The 15,948-nt window shown below is 43.7% G+C and overlaps 1 protein-coding gene across 2 annotated transcripts; it reads left to right on the top strand.

Annotated features, from left to right (window-relative positions):
* The first annotated feature begins 370 nt into the window (after positions 1–370).
* On the top strand, positions 371–14,637 carry LOC120020181 (serine/threonine-protein kinase tousled-like 1-B). 2 transcript variants are annotated; one of them, XM_038963669.1, is made up of 22 exons: positions 371–720; positions 1,913–2,034; positions 2,197–2,265; positions 2,594–2,632; positions 2,747–2,822; positions 4,333–4,376; positions 4,592–4,693; positions 4,783–4,869; positions 5,109–5,201; positions 5,290–5,400; positions 5,489–5,625; positions 7,901–8,092; positions 8,802–8,868; positions 8,977–9,074; positions 9,320–9,401; positions 9,492–9,583; positions 9,706–9,795; positions 9,966–10,135; positions 10,218–10,353; positions 10,435–10,546; positions 10,675–10,782; positions 12,478–14,637. In XM_038963669.1, exons 1-22 carry the CDS (start codon positions 597–599, stop codon positions 12,622–12,624), a joined length of 2,298 nt encoding a protein of 765 aa, XP_038819597.1. In that variant the 5' UTR covers positions 371–596; the 3' UTR covers positions 12,625–14,637. The 2 variants fall into 2 exon arrangements, with proteins under 2 accessions (XP_038819597.1, XP_038819598.1); XM_038963670.1 differs by lacking the exon at positions 2,594–2,632.
* Positions 14,638–15,948: the final 1,311 nt, after the last annotated feature.

Genomic DNA, 15,948 nt, shown 5'->3' with positions numbered 1-15,948 from the left:
ATTGCATTGGGGGCTATGGAAGGGTCGGTATCAAAAGCCAGTAGACCCTACTGAGTATTTTCCACCAGGTAGAAAAGTTCTCTCTACAGCTCAATATTCTCAACATACCAGTGTCAACATTTTTTTCATTATTGGTATAAACACATTTTTAAACCATATTTTTTATTTGTTTTCATAGATGACTCGTATTTTTTGTTGTCACAATAGAAATGCCCATTGATTAAAATTATATCTTTTGAATGATTTATCCACATTCCCACAATGTTGTGAAACGCGGGCTTTTATTTTGAAGGTTTCCTAATTACCATATGAAAGTGACGTCATTATTTGTGCTGCTGGCAGAATACTAGTGGGTACTAGTGACTGTGAAGCCGTTTTCGGGAACTGATGCTGACAGCCGCGCGATCGATGCAAAGGTTACATTTTATCCTAGCATGTTACTACCCTGCTGAAAAATATATGTTTACAAAATGTGCAAAATTAGATTGACTGCTGTGGCTATGTAGCAGGTGGCTGCTGGTGTATGCAAGTTTGGGTTTTCGGATTTACACGGATGCCCGTGTGTCTGCTTGATCTCTAGCTTGTAAAGTGGCTTAATGAGTGTCCAAAGTAACAGTGGAAGTGGTGGTGGAAGTTTGGAGGCGACGCCATCTTGGTCGCAGCTATCCTCGTCCCCAACGATTTCTCAACAACACATAACGGCGACCGCCAAGAAGGAAGGTAATTTATCAACAATGGCATTCGTCGAAGTCTGTTCGATGGGAAATGCACACTGTTTCCACTTATATCGCCCCAATTCGACGGATTTATGGATGTCAATTGATTGCCGAACCTTGCCAGTTACAGTCAGTACAGTAGCTAGCCAACGTTAGCTACTAGCTAGCTTCGATAGGTGTCAGCGTTCAGTTACAGTAGAGCAATGGAGAGCATTGGCAATGGAATATTCAGACAGGAGCAGACAGGTTGAGTGGAAAATAAGTAGGAACAGACTAGACCACTAGACATACATAACGTTAGATGACCAAGGCGTTGTCATTTATGTAACCACTTATAGTTGCTAGGTTAGCGATGTTGCAGAGACTAGCCATCACTTGTAGCTAAACAGCTGTGGGTAGTTGAATGCCTTTGGCCTTATGTCAAACAGCAGGGCTACTACAAGTCTATACGAATCCAGTGAGTTATGATGCATTCAAACGACTTCTAATAATCAACTAGGAACAACACTTTCCTTTGTCAAAGTTTATATTCTGATCACTTCAACATCCGAACAAGAACAGACTGTTGTAGGCATCAGAACTAAAGCCCGTGACTCTGATGTCATCCAGAGAACGGAAGTTTGTCCCACAAAGGCTACTTAGCGTGTCACATTTTTTTTGTGTTGCTAACTATTCCAATTGGGATGGAAATAACCATGTAGCTAATTATGCTTTGGACCTGGATCAAGATGATGCCTGGATGTGGTATTCCTGTGGCCATATTTACAGTGCTTGTCAATGTTTTATTACTGCTGTCTGGTTTCTCTTTACTTGAACCTCATAAGGCTGGGGTTGTGTGTCAGACATTCCATGTTTTGGTGATTGATGGGGACAAAGTTCACACCCGCAGCTCAGCTGTTGAATCAGAAACTCTGCTTGTCCAGTAGTGGTCTTACAGCCTAACATACAGTTTTGACACCTGATACATACATGCGATAGCTTGGTGCTGTCCATAAGGTGTTACCTAAATACATATTATAGAGCATGCAGATGGACACAGACTAAGTAACTGTGATGATGTGGGAGTGGTGAAATGCACTGCACTCAAACAGTTTGCACTTATCCAATGTGCTCTTATCAGAAGTGGGCGGTAGTGTGATGCAGTTTGCTGTATCCTTACATAGCCATATATAGCTTTATCTTATGTTGTTGTGTAGGCCCCATGGAGGAGCTGCACAGCCTGGACCCTCGCAGGCAGGAGCTTCTGGAGGCCAGGTTCATGGGCGCGGTCAGCGGCAACACAGTAGGAAGCACCGGCAGCACCAGTGGGGGGGCCAAGGTGAAACGCACGTTATAACGCAAAACTATCTCAATCATCAATACTATAACACACATGCATGGTTTTACTCATACCAGACACACTTCAAAAGGTTTTGAAAGGCACACACAAAAAGCACACAGCACACTATAACGACTGTGCCTGATTTCTCTGTATATCTAGGGTCTGGCCAACGAGTGCTCCAACAACAGCTATGGCAGTTTGGGCTCCTCCAGTGACAAGGAGTCAGAGGTGAGACACACACCCGCTATGCAGAGGCGCCGGCAGTGAGGGAGGCCGCTGTCCTAGTTTCAATGATTAGATGTCACAACGTATTACGGACATAGGTGGCTAATTCTCTGGTTTAAGAAAATGCACCATTTTGTTTGTGTGGAGACCGAGGGCAGGCATTTTATCTATGTATCCATTTAATTTTTTGGAACAATGGACCGTTAATCAGGAGAATTAGATTGTCTTCGTTTGTACTTGCATGACCCGCCTCAATCTCTCGCTTTCCCCCCTTTCTCACCCCCCCCCCCCCCCCCCCTTGACTCTTTCTATGGCATCTTTCTCTCCCTAGAACTCTGATATGAAGAGAGGGAGTTCTCCTGCATACTCTGTACGTACTCTTCCTACTGTTCTGTCCCTCCCTCCCCCACCCACATAAACACACTCTCTTCCTTATTGGACACGCAAGTGTCAGAAAAGTGATTTAGTGTTTGTTTATTCTCAGACCCCTGAGAAGAAGCCCTCTGAGTCGTCCAGAGGAAGGAAAAGGAAAGCTGACACCCATTCTGAGAGCAGCCAAGGTATGACGCATACCCGACATAATAACACTCATGAACTGGAGAGGAATGATCTGGTCAGGTTTTGAAAGGATTTTTTGATTCTGCTTGATTTCATTCACGCGCATCCTCCCTATCCCTATTTGGGTCCTTCCCCCTAGACACAATGTGTTCTTAATGTCACGGGGTATCACTCTCAGTTCAAGAAGGTGACACAGTGCCTTTATTTCATTCTGTTGTGAGGTCCCTGATAGGAATGTGACAAATTTAAAAAAAAATCCTTTGCGTTGAAATTACCATGTTTTTATCGGTTTTCCGTTAAAATGTTTAGAATATTTATAAAATGCCACGTGAATTCACAATGCCGCTGCCAGCAACGGTTTGGGTCTCACAGTGCGTTCCGCTTCAGATGGTTAAGCATTGCACCTTTACTACCATTACTGTATCTCAATTCCACCTCAAAGTTCCTTCATACTGGACACAGACATAAAAATGGTATCCACGAGTTCATCTAACTCTGGGGAAGTAGATAAATTGCCTGTGCAAAAATCCCGAAGTAATCCTTCTCAAACTTTTGCCATGCAGAGCTTTGGTGCTACCGCTTGCCTTTCTCTGCCATTTTCCCAACTGTTAACAACGATGACGTAGTGGTGGAGAGTTGACTCCAAAGCAATTGATTCCTCGACTTTCATGTCGACTCCCGGTGCCAACTCCCATTTCTGAGTGTCAAGATTCGATTCCAATTGGAATCGACTCCTAAGATTCAGTAATTTTGGGACGGAGGAGACTGATTTTTTTGCCGTACTTCCGAGAACACAAACACTCACATCTTTCTTAGCGAGCTTGTGGGTGACGGAAAGAGTGAGGAGGGGCACAGTATAGGCAGGTCGGCCACCAGACAGACAGTCATAACCGTGCACTAGGCCTATCTATCGGCAATCGAAAGCTGTATCCCGCAATTTTTGGGCTTGGAATGTCTCGCAACTTCAGTAAAGCACGGCCTATCATCAATGAATAGGCTAGGATATTGAGCGAGATGCAACACTTCGCTCTCACGCGGTCACAAACAGTATCTGCGCATGTGCACGTGTTCGCTTCACGCTGTTCACAGCATGGTAGACAGGGCACCAAACAAAACGGCGGAGAAGTTGAGCATCGCGCTTCAACGCTCTTTAGTTTTTGTGGAAATTGATCCACTATGCTGTTTACTTTCTGCATCTACTTCATATTGCTGAGTCTACCTTTAAATTACACAACTTTCCCCAGGCCTTTATTGCCTATCGTCTAGTTCGGTTATAACACGGAAAATAACATGTTGTGATAACTGCACTGTGGTTTTAATTTTGTGGGTGGCGGGAAAACATTTCTGTTTCGGTTAGAGATTATTTTTAACGTTAAGGATGCCAACTTCGTTTAAACGTTCACACCCCTAGTTCCTGAGTTGTTCTAACCTCTGTATCTGCTATGCTGTGTACAATATGCTACGCTGTGTTATGCATTGCTAACCCAGGCTATCGGCTCTCCTCTCCTACAGGGAAGACTTCCACACGGGGGCCCAAGATCAGTGACTACTTTGATGTGAGTGTCCTATAATGTAGTTGTTTATATGTAACTCTGAGTTCTCCATGGTGATGATAAGCTGATTGGGGGGGGGGGGGGGGGGTTAATGATTGATTAAGCAGATTGTGATTGACTGACAGTCTGAATTTCCCTTGTTGAAGCACTCTGCTATTGCTGGGCTATATGTAGATGATGTCACCTCCTTTTCCGCACCCTGCTATTTTTGTGTGTAGTTCCATGGGGGGAATGGCTCCAGTCCAGTGAGGGCTCTACCACAGGTCCTCCGCTCACCACAGAACTCACACCACGGAGCTCACTCTGCACCAGGCTCTATCGTATGTATACACCCACGTGGTAGGAGATTTTTAGGCTTCGGCGTTCTATCACATTGTTTAGAACAATGTTGTATGTGTGTTGTCTATAGATCCGACAGAACAGTTCCTCTCCCACCGGTCTGTGTTTTGGCGATCCCCTGATGAACTACAAAGCTTGCGCCAGCAAGTGTGTGCAGGTAAGAAAGGGAAAGGGTGTGTACCTAGTCAGTTGTACAACTGAATGCATTCAACTGAAATGTGTCTTCAGCATTTAACCCAACCTCTCTGAATCAGAGAGGGGGGGGGGGCTGCCATAATTGACATCCATGTCTTCGGTGCCCAGGGAACAAGACTCTTTCTTTCCTCATACTCTTCTCACATCTACTTCTCTCACTCCTCATATGTCAAACACCTTCCTCTTTCTTTCTCTCCCCAGACGGAGTTGACAGGTCTGAAGCTTGCTGCTCTGGAGAGCAACAAGAGTCTGGACCTGGAGAAGAAAGAAGGCCGCATCGATGACCTGCTCAGGGTGAGTTTACGTGCTAGTTAGGGTACTACAGGTGATACTTATAGGTTGTGTATTGATCATCTATTGACGTTGACCGTTTTTCTTGTAGGCTAACTGTGACCTGAGGCGACAGATAGATGAACAGCAGAAACTACTGGAGAAATACAAGGAGAGACTGAACAAATGCATCACCATGAGCAAGAAACTGCTCATCGAGAAGGTACACAGTTAGTTTGTGTTTGTGCTTGTTACTGACGTGTCGGGATGAATTTGCATGTTAACCCGTGTGTGTGTGTGTGTTTTTGTAGAGCACCCAGGAGAAACAGTCGTGCAGAGAGAAGAGCATGCAGGACCGTCTGAGACTGGGTCACTTCACCACCGTAAGACATGGAGCCTCCTACACTGAACAGTGGACCGACGGATACGCATTCCAGAACCTTGTCAAGTGAGAACACACACACTTCACCAAACAACATATATTTACATTAGGGATGCACATGCTGCCGTCTAACTCTCTTTAACCGGTTAACAGGCGGTTAAATTTGTTCCAAATAGTATGAGGCGACCAACAGAAAGTACTTTGCGTGCATACAAGAAACAGACATTTTTCATTTAAAAGCTTCATTGAAACATGCAACAGTAGCAAGCCAATCGACTCACATTCAAACGGCTATGTCATTGAACATACAACTACTGTAATGAAGCAGCCAATGTAAAACATTTCAGACATTTGCCAAAATGCAATTAGCATGAAAACACAGTTCTAAACAGTGCACCTTATGCGAGCGGTTCCAAATCTGACAGCGATGAACATCTGTTCTTGGCTCCATACTGTGACCAAAACAGTTGCGTTTGAGACCGTTTGACTTGGCAGTGTGACACAAGTGTTTTAGTGGTCGTAAGGGTGATTATTACACTTTTTTTTTACCTGGTCACGTAATTTTTTTATTTGGGGAAAATCTTCCCACGGTGGGGTTGTTACTACGCCGATAAATGACAATATCCACTCCGACCTTTGCCACCTAGGTGATTGGACCTTCACAAATGGTACTTGAGTACCGATGGTGTAGTTAGTAGAATTGTATGAAATGTGTTTATATCAGGCCAAGAGATAGCCTTGGCCTATTCTACGCCACTACACGCTCAGCCATGCATTGAACTGTATTTTTTTGCGAGCAGTCATTGAGTTATATTATTTGCATAAATTATGACTATCAATCTACTCATCGCGTTAGGAATAGTAGGCCATCTTAAATAAGCCTACAAATGCGATGATGCATGGAATGCAAAAAAAAATATATTAAAAAAAATGTTATTAGCTTCCCCAAACTTGAAACGCGCCGCCTATGGCTACAGAAACGCTGCCAGCCGAACTCAAGTCTGGCTGGTGCGCACCTAAATTAAAGGGTAAATACACAAAAATGGTCCTCTGATTAAGCGAGCAGTGTGTCAAGAAGCAGTTTGGCTTGGCAGGGTCGTGTTTCGGAGGACGCATGGCTCTCGGTCGTCCTCTCCCGAGTCCGCAGGGGAGTTGCAGCGATGGAAGAAGACCAATTGGATATCACGAAATTGAGGGGGGGGGGGGGGGGGCCTGGGGGAAATCACTGTTCTCCCCACTTTGTTTTTGCCGCGGTAATGTTTTGCTATGAAGTATATATTTTTTCAAATTCTACCCTCTAGAGCAGGGGTGTTCATCACATAGCAGGGATCATCAACAGGATTCAGCTGCGGGACTTTTTTTTTTTTTTGAGCAGATGGTCAGGGGGCTGGAAAAAAAGTGCAGAAAATTTGTAGACTGCAAATTGACCGCAAGAAGCCCAAACAGATATAATATTTAACTAAAACATTTCAGACACACATCACTCTATTATGCGTGAGAATACTTTGGAACAGATTTCTGAAATTAAAATCACTTGGAGATGATTTACTGGTGTTTTTACACTCAAACTTTGGGGGCCAAATAAAATCACTTGCCAGTTGGGGAACCCTGCCCTACAAGGTCCGGAGCCTGCTGGATTGCTGTTCTACCTGATTAATTAATTGCACCCACCTGGTGTCCCATGTCTAAGTCAGTCCGTGATTAAAGTGGAACAATGAAAACAAGCAGTGGAACTGGCTTCGATGTCCAGAGTTGAGTTTGGGGGCTCAATAAATACATTTTGCACTTAGAGTAAATCTATCCAAATCAATTTAAGAACACGGGCATGCTAATTTAAAAGATGGCTAGTCCATTATTAGCCTGGTTCTGTATGGAAGGCAGGCAGGCACGTTATGGGACAGGCCAGGCCATGATCAAGTATACATATCTTTTTAGAAACAAATTGGTGCCGACCAAATCATGTGCTTGTGCCACCATTGGAAAGAGTTAGTGTAGAACCCTGTCTGTTTAGAAACTTTGAAAGCGGGGGAATCTCAGATTAGGATTGTGCGTTTGGCTTCTTGACAACGAAACAACGTTGATATGCAAACAAATAGAACAGTAGAGGAATGCTGGTTTCAATGTCTTTATAAAATAATTGTATGGTGTGATAAGATACATATTTAATTCCATTACATTATTTCAAATGTATTTTTGGCGGGTTAACCAATTAACGGTTAAAATTCCCCAAGATATTTGGTGGGGGGGGGGTGCTCTCCAGAGAATAATGAAACGATAACAATTATCCGTGGATTGACCTTATTACCTTCTAAAAAGCGTAATAACCCTCTTCTCCGTATAGGCAGCAGGAGGGTATCAATCAGCAGAGAGAGGAGATAGAGCGTCAGAGGAAGCTGCTGGCCAAGAGGAAGCCCCCCAATCCCTCATCCCCCTCCCTCTCCCTAGCAACCACCTCTGAACCCAAACAACGCAAGACCAAGGTCGTCAACGGCAATGACCCCGACCCCTTCCTCAAACCCTCCCTGCCCCAGATGTAAGTGTACACACACACACACTAGTACATACAAGTATGCATGTGTATGGACAGATGCATACACACCAGTGGTGTAATGTACTTAAGTAGTCCTTAAGTATTTTTACCTAAGTAGTTTTTCTGGGGTATCTGTACATCACTTTACTATTTATATTTTTGGCTACTTTTACTTCACTACATTCCTAAAGAAAATAATGTACTTTCTACTCCATACATTTTCCCTGACACCCAAATGTACTCGTTACATTTTGAATGCTTAGCAGGACAGGAAAATTGTCTAATTCACACACTTATCAACAGAACATTCCTGGTCATCCCTACTGGCTCTGATCTGGCGGACTCATTTGTAAATGTCAGTGTTGGAGCGTGCCCCTGGCTATCCGTAACTTAAAAAAATAAAATTAATGGTGCCATCTGGTTTGCTTAGTATAAGGAAGTTAAAATTATTTATACTTTTACTTTTAATACTTAAGTATATTTTAAGCAATTACATTTACTTTTGATACTTAAGTATATTTAAAACCAAGTACTTTTAGACTTTTACTCAAGTGGGTTTTTAACTGGGTGACTTTCACTTTTACGTGAGTCATTTTCTATTAAGTATCTTTACTTTTACTCAAGTTTGAAAATTGTGTACTTTTTCCACCACTGATACACACTCACACTGTTGCGATGTTGGTGCAGTGACTTTAAATCAACCATTTGTTAGGTTGACTCTGGCTGAGTATCACGAGCAGGAGGAGATCTTCAAGCTTCGCCTGGGACACCTGAAGAAGGTCCGAGTCAATATGAACACAAACACGTTTGTAAAAAAAAAAAAAAAAAAAAAGCACTATGGTCCCAATCCCAAAATGAATACGATTGACTGAGTGACTGTCTCTCAGGAGGAGGCTGAGATCCAGGCAGAGCTGGAGCGGTTAGAGCGGGTGAGGAACCTCCACATCAGAGAGCTGAAGAGGATCAACAACGAGGACAGCTCGTCGTAAGTACAGGACAGGAAGACACAATCATATAGGAACACCTAACCTCTCCACTGTGCCCCGGTGCAAAACCCATCCCTGGGACATACCTACCCGTAGGCCAGTAGCTATAGTGTTGCTAACTGGCCAGTTCATAGACCACTTTCTAGGTATTTGTAAGAGGAAGTTCTTGTAGGGGTCATTTGGGTAAATAAACCCTATATGTTGTATGAAGAAAATGGTTCAGCTTGTGCTGTATCTCTGTCAGGTTTAAAGACCACCCCACTCTGAACGAGAGGTACCTGCTGCTGCATCTGCTGGGCAGAGGAGGCTTCAGTGAGGTCTATAAGGTACAGATTGACTACTAGTATGTGCTTGGGAATGATTATTAACAGATTCTAGATCCATACTCTACCTGTGCTTCTGATGTGTGTCTTCAGGCCTTTGACCTGTTTGAGCAGCGCTATGCAGCTGTTAAAATCCACCAGCTCAACAAGAACTGGAGAGAGGAAAAGAAGGAGAACTATCACAAGTATGTCCCATCTGCTCTGACGAGGCAATGTTATGAGACGCAGAATTTACAACCCACATTGTACCATTTGTAAACATTATTTGACCAGACTTACAAACACACAATATTGTTTCCTGTCCCAGACATGCCTGTAGAGAGTATCGGATACACAAACAGCTGGACCATCCCAGAATAGTCAAACTCTACGACTACTTCTCCCTGGATACAGACACGTAAGTTGCTTTTTACCCCAAACCTAGTTCAGTTCTTTCACATCAGTGCCGATAAAAGAGAGGAGATGTGGAGGGAATTTTAGTCCGTTGAGATGCCTTTTAGTTGATAGTTAATGGAGTCCATTGTCGTCTCTCTTTCTCTCTCTCTCTCTCTGTCTGCCCTCCTATAGGTTCTGTACAGTTTTAGAGTTCTGTGAGGGGAACGACCTGGACTTCTATCTGAAACAGAACAAGCTGATGTCCGAGAAGGAGGCGCGGTCCATCGTCATGCAGATAGTCAACGCCCTGCGATACCTCAACGAGATCAAACCCCCCATCATACACTACGACCTCAAACCAGGTACACACACACACACACACAGACTCATGTTTGTGTATGTAATACAGACACACGCTCAACTCACACACTGCTGTTTGTGTAGGTAACATCTTGCTGGTGGATGGGACCGCGTGTGGAGAGATAAAGATCACAGACTTTGGGCTGTCTAAGATCATGGACGATGACAACTATGGAGTGGACGGCATGGACCTCACCTCACAGGGAGCTGGCACATACTGGTGAGACACATCACACAAACAGTTATATTAGGTGTTTTCTTGGGTATATTGCCTTCATGTTTTCCCATCCCTCTTGTCCAGGTACCTTCCCCCAGAGTGTTTTGTGGTGGGCAAGGAGCCTCCTAAGATCTCTAACAAGGTGGACGTCTGGTCGGTCGGGGTCATCTTCTTCCAGTGCCTCTATGGACGGAAGGTAAGCCCACTTATTATGGCCCCTTTTGAAGTGGCACTCTTCTGACGGTGCGAACACCTGACCCTATTGGTGTATGTTGTGTTTTTTTTGTGTAACATTGGTTTGTGTGTGTGTGTGTGTTCCTGCAGCCGTTTGGCCACAACCAGTCTCAGCAGGATATTCTTCAGGAGAACACCATCCTCAAAGCCACTGAGGTTCAGTTCCCTGCCAAGCCCCAGGCCAGCACAGAGGCCAAGGTGAGGACTAGGGCTGTTGCGGTGACCGTATCACCGCCACACTGGCAGTTACGAGTCATGAAGGCAGTCAAATTCCACATGACCGTTTTAGTCACGGTAATTAGGCTTCTCCAAGCTCTGATGGTCATTAGTAGCCTACCAAACTTGCTAACTGCCTGGTACTCGGCACTCTATTGTCCCTCTAATCACTCTGATATCAATGCAAATGTAAGCAGCACGTGAGTTTCAAGTTTGGGGAGGATAAAAGCATGACATGCATAATCGCATTTGCGGTCACTTTTGATAATGTTGTTTTCTGCTAATGGAACATTTGCGCTTATAGCCTTCTGCCATGTGTGCATTGCTGCGCTTATACTGTGAAGAAATAGCCTAATAGTTTATCAACATTTGAAGCTAAACGTTCTGATCTCTTGCGTCAGCCACATTGCATTAAGCAAGTTTTTTTTTTGATGCCAGTGGTTGTATTAATTTGCGATCTATCGCATCCCACAACTGTCCCAGACTGTTTGGAATATTTATTTCTCGCATAGAATAGGTCGACTTTTGTACTATGGGGGATAGTAGATTGACATAGGCTAGTGCTTTTCCTGTTCATTAGGCCTACTCATCTTGTTGGCTGACGAAAAGTAAATGTGGACAGCTTTTCCAATATCTTCAATATGCAATTCGGAATTGGATAAGGACACGCGCAGTTGCATCTCTGATGTGTCTGTCTTCACTTGTAGCCTGTGTAAAAGACCAGATCACGTGACTGAGCGCCGAGTGAGAGATTGAGGATTGCGCAGCACACTTGGGGAGAAGGGCACAACGCAGCACTAGGGTTCATTATGGCCACAAAGGGGATGCCGCCGTGAAATTCGAGGCATTTACAAGCTTGTCAAATTATGAATGAGACTGATGAAGTGTGTTACAGCCTGCGCAAAAAACAAAGCCGAGCTCATGCATTTCAAGCGACTTTTTTCAAATCATCATTAGTCTCATCATGCAGCCTTACAATGTATTAAAAATCAAAACTTATAGCCCAACGTTTGTAGAACAACTAAAGTTACATTAACCGCTCAACACAGAATAACCGCATGTGCGCACTCAAGTCGTTTAGAGAATATATCCTTTCTATTTTATTCAGCTGTTTTCAATTGTGTTCTTCATACTGTAAAATAATGCCACGGAATTCTAAGAGATTCTTGACTGCTAAATGAACTAGTGTAGCCCACAGCCATTTGGCATAGCCAGATCAGAGCCTAACATAGGGACAACTGTTCTTCTGAAATAGACTACATTTTCTTCATCGTGCTTCTTTTGACTTGTCTAAAATTAATACTGGCTTTATTGTGAAGGTGTAGGCTAAATTACATGGATTTATTAGACTTTTTAAAATGGTTTGTAGTCTGTGGAAGCCAGGAGATGCTAAACGTGTTTATGTTAATTAACGGTCAATTACCGTGAGACCGACCAGTTATTTGCTTGACAATCACCGGCTGATGAAATTTCGTGACCGCAACGGCCCTAGGTGAGACACGCACAGGCCAGCAAGCCAAGGTGAATAATACTCAGTGTTCCTCTGAATTGTACACATATTGGTTGACTTTGAAATGTACAATCGTCAGGACATGTCTGAATGTGACTAGTACAGACAAAGCTTGATAAGCAGATCCTTATTCCATAAACTAACATCCCTCTCTCTCTGTGTGTCAGGCGTTTATCCGACGCTGTCTGGCCTACCGTAAGGAGGATCGATTTGACGTTCACCAGCTGGGCACTGACACGTACCTTCTCCCTCACATGAGACGCTCCAACTCCTCTGGCTCTCTTCAGCCCGCCTCCTCAATCTCCTCCTACTGACGGGCTGATGAACATGACTGACAGGCCCGCTGGCCAATCCTGGAGCAGAATTGATCCGAATATGGGGAGTGGCGTTGGGTATTCTAAATCGCCCGGCCACTGTAAAAGGATCAGGAACGTGAATTTGTTTGGCTGAATAGAATGAAATGGATTGCACGTTGTGAGACGGGGAAAGATGGAAAGAAAGAGGGAGGGGGGGGCGGAAGTGGATACACTTTCCACGTTGCCAAGTAGCTTTGAAGAAACGTTACTGTGTTGTGATCTTGAACGTGAACCTAGTTTTGAGAGAGAGGTGAGAAAGTTCTACCCATTGTGCTTGCCATTGGACAGGCTGTGCCTGTTGCCGTGAGGACCTAATAGAGTGGGGCTAGGCCACATCCCTTGCTTGTGCTGGACTGGGCTTTTATTGGTAGAGAGGGAAACCATAAACAAACAAAAAAAGCAACAGATGTTAATTGGAATCCCCTCCAGCAACATTTTAAACAGCCTCTCTGCAAGGGACAGAATCCCATTCCCAAATAGACCCCTAGCCTCTACTATAGAAGGTAGAGGTACATTTGGGATGTGGGGCTTAAGTCTCCAAAGCAGATCAGTTGGTTTCACTGACCCACGTTAAACCCTACCATTGGACTAAATTGCACTCGAGATGATTTGGTTTCATGGACATAGCTTCTTGAAATAGTCCTGGACTTAACTAAGCTTCAGTCTCCGACTGTTGGCCAGAAGTATGCCATCTATGTTCATGAAGTCACGTTTTTAGATCTTAAATCAATAATGAAACCTACTCCTGGATGAATATAATCTGGCTGTGTGAAAGAGGTTGGTTTTGGCGTGTTCCGGTCCTCCATGGATCCATCCCTCAAGGCGCTGAGTGTTAGGCTTGTTCAGGCATTGAAGTCTGTTTTGTCAGAACAAAACGTCACCATATGAGGATCAACTGTATCGTTAAGATTGATGTTTCCATACAGGAATCATCTGGGGAAATTCAATGTACATTTCATGTGTAGGAGTGACATATCTGCAATCTGTCTGTACAGAGGGTCAACACACAGGATTTACTGAACTTTCACCAGTGCCCGTTTGCACCTGTTGTTTTCACAAAGAAATAAAACGACAAATGCCTAGAAACATGAAATTATCTAACCAATTTTTTTTGTAATTTTATCGTTCTCTTATTCTTTGTTTTACCTTCTGTTCACCCTTAATGTTTTATATTATCTGTGGGAAATAACAGGTGCAAACTTTGAGCACATGCAATGGTCTAGTAAGTCCGACCGTTGGTTTCCTCGCGTCTCCTTGTTTGTGCTCCGAAAGGCATTTTTTTGCTGCTATATAGATGTCGCTTGTAGTTAGTTAAAATCTGTATGATCTGCCTCAGGTACAGATAGTGCAGACCTGTGTGAAGAGGAACACTCTAGGGCCCCTGAAGTGTATAGCCTACTCTTCAGGGGCCCTATGAAGTGCTTCTGTATGCCAGGTGAACCAATAACTTTTAACTGTTTTACGACCGCAATGTTTATAGTCTGGAAACCATGTGTCATATATAAAGTTGTATGAAACTGTTCATGTGTGAAGGAAAAGCCCAGGTTGATCAGGCTCTGTTCTGTTCAGTAACACTTTGCTTGAACCTCAGTCATAAGGCCTGCGTAACACAGTCATAACACTGACATATGAGGTGTCATAATGAGTTATTACAGCTGGTTTTAGTCTATGGTATGGCACAGTCATATTGGTCATCTACCGAATGTAAAGTGCTTTAAGTAAAGTGTTACCTAGTATTCTTTATATTGGAAGACTGTGAGGAGCTTTCAACAGACAACACTTATGTTACAAAAGGGGTTTATATTGAACATCATGGCAGACTAACAGAGGAGCCCCGCAGATCAACGCCATGTACTGTAAACTGGTTTTATCACTGTCTTATACACACAGCCCAGATACATGTCAAAATTGAAGGGAGGCAATGTCAGGTCCTGTCATTCATATGCAATAAAGATTGCCTTACAAGTCCAACCAAGGCCACCTTTGGTTTGTGCATATAATATCTCTCACTCAACACACACGTTTATGTATAAATAGGGCCAGGAGTTCTTCCGGACCCAAGGTCAGATAGTTGTCAGTTATACCTGAGGAGAGAATGGCAGACAGATGCCATTTGTCAAAAGGCTGAGAGACTGAAAACGGCTTCACTGTGTTGCAATCCACCCGCTATCCCACTGCTGGCTTGCTTCTGAAGGTAAGCAGGGTTGGTCCCTGGATGGGAGACCAGGAGCTGCTGGAAGTGGTGTTGGAGGGCCAGTAGGAGGCACCCTTTCTGCTCTAAAAACAAATATCCCATTGTCCCAGGGCAGTGATTGGGGACATTGCCCTGTGTAGGGTGCCGTCTATCGGATGGAACGTTAAACTGGTGTCCTGACTTTCTGTGGTCACTAAAGATCCCATGGCACTTATCGTAAGAGTAGGGGTGTTAACCCTGGTGTCCTGGCTACATTCCCAAACTGGACCCCATACCATGACGGTCATCCCCAGCTTACAATTGGCTCATTCATCCCCCCTCTCCCCTGTAACTATTCCCCAGGTTATTACTGTAAATTATAATGTCTTCTCAGTCAACTTACCTCGTAAAATAAAAATACCCTCGTCAAATCTAATTCAACGTTTGTCACGTACCGAATACAACAGGTGTTGACTTTTTATTTATTTTACCAGGGAAGACATTGAGATCTAGGTCTCTTTTTCAAGTGTGTCCTGCACAATACAACACAAATATACACATTGTACACAAAATATACATATATATACATGCATTCGGAAAGTATTCAGACCCCTTGACCTTTTCTACATTTTGTTAGGTTCCTCATTCAAAAATTCATTAAATTGTTTTTTTCCCTCATCAATCTACACACAATACCCCATAATGACAAAGCAAAAAACGTTTTTTTAGAAATTGTAGCTAATTTATTAAAAATAAAGAACTGAAATATCACATTTACATAAATATTCAGACCCTTGTCTTCTTGGGTATGACGCTACAAGCTTGGCACACCTGTATTTGGGGAGTTTCTCCCATTCTTCTCTGCAGATCCTCTCAAGCTCTGTCAAGTTGGATGGGGGAACAACACTGATCAGCTATTTTCAGGTTCCTCCAGCGATGTTCGATTGGGTTCAAGTCCGGGCTCTGGCTGCGACACTCAAGGACATTCCGAGACTTGTCCCAAAGCCACTTCTGTGCTGTCTAGGGTTGTTATCCTATTGGAAGGTGAACCTTTTCCCCAGTCTGAGGTCTTGAGCACTCTGAAGCAGGTTTTCATCAAGGATCTCTCT

Source organism: Salvelinus namaycush, chromosome 25 (genome assembly GCF_016432855.1).
Source record: "Salvelinus namaycush isolate Seneca chromosome 25, SaNama_1.0, whole genome shotgun sequence".
Lineage (NCBI taxonomy): Eukaryota > Metazoa > Chordata > Actinopteri > Salmoniformes > Salmonidae > Salvelinus > Salvelinus namaycush.
Note: the sequence above shows the minus strand (reverse complement) of the source record. Positions and strands in the feature narration are given on the sequence as shown.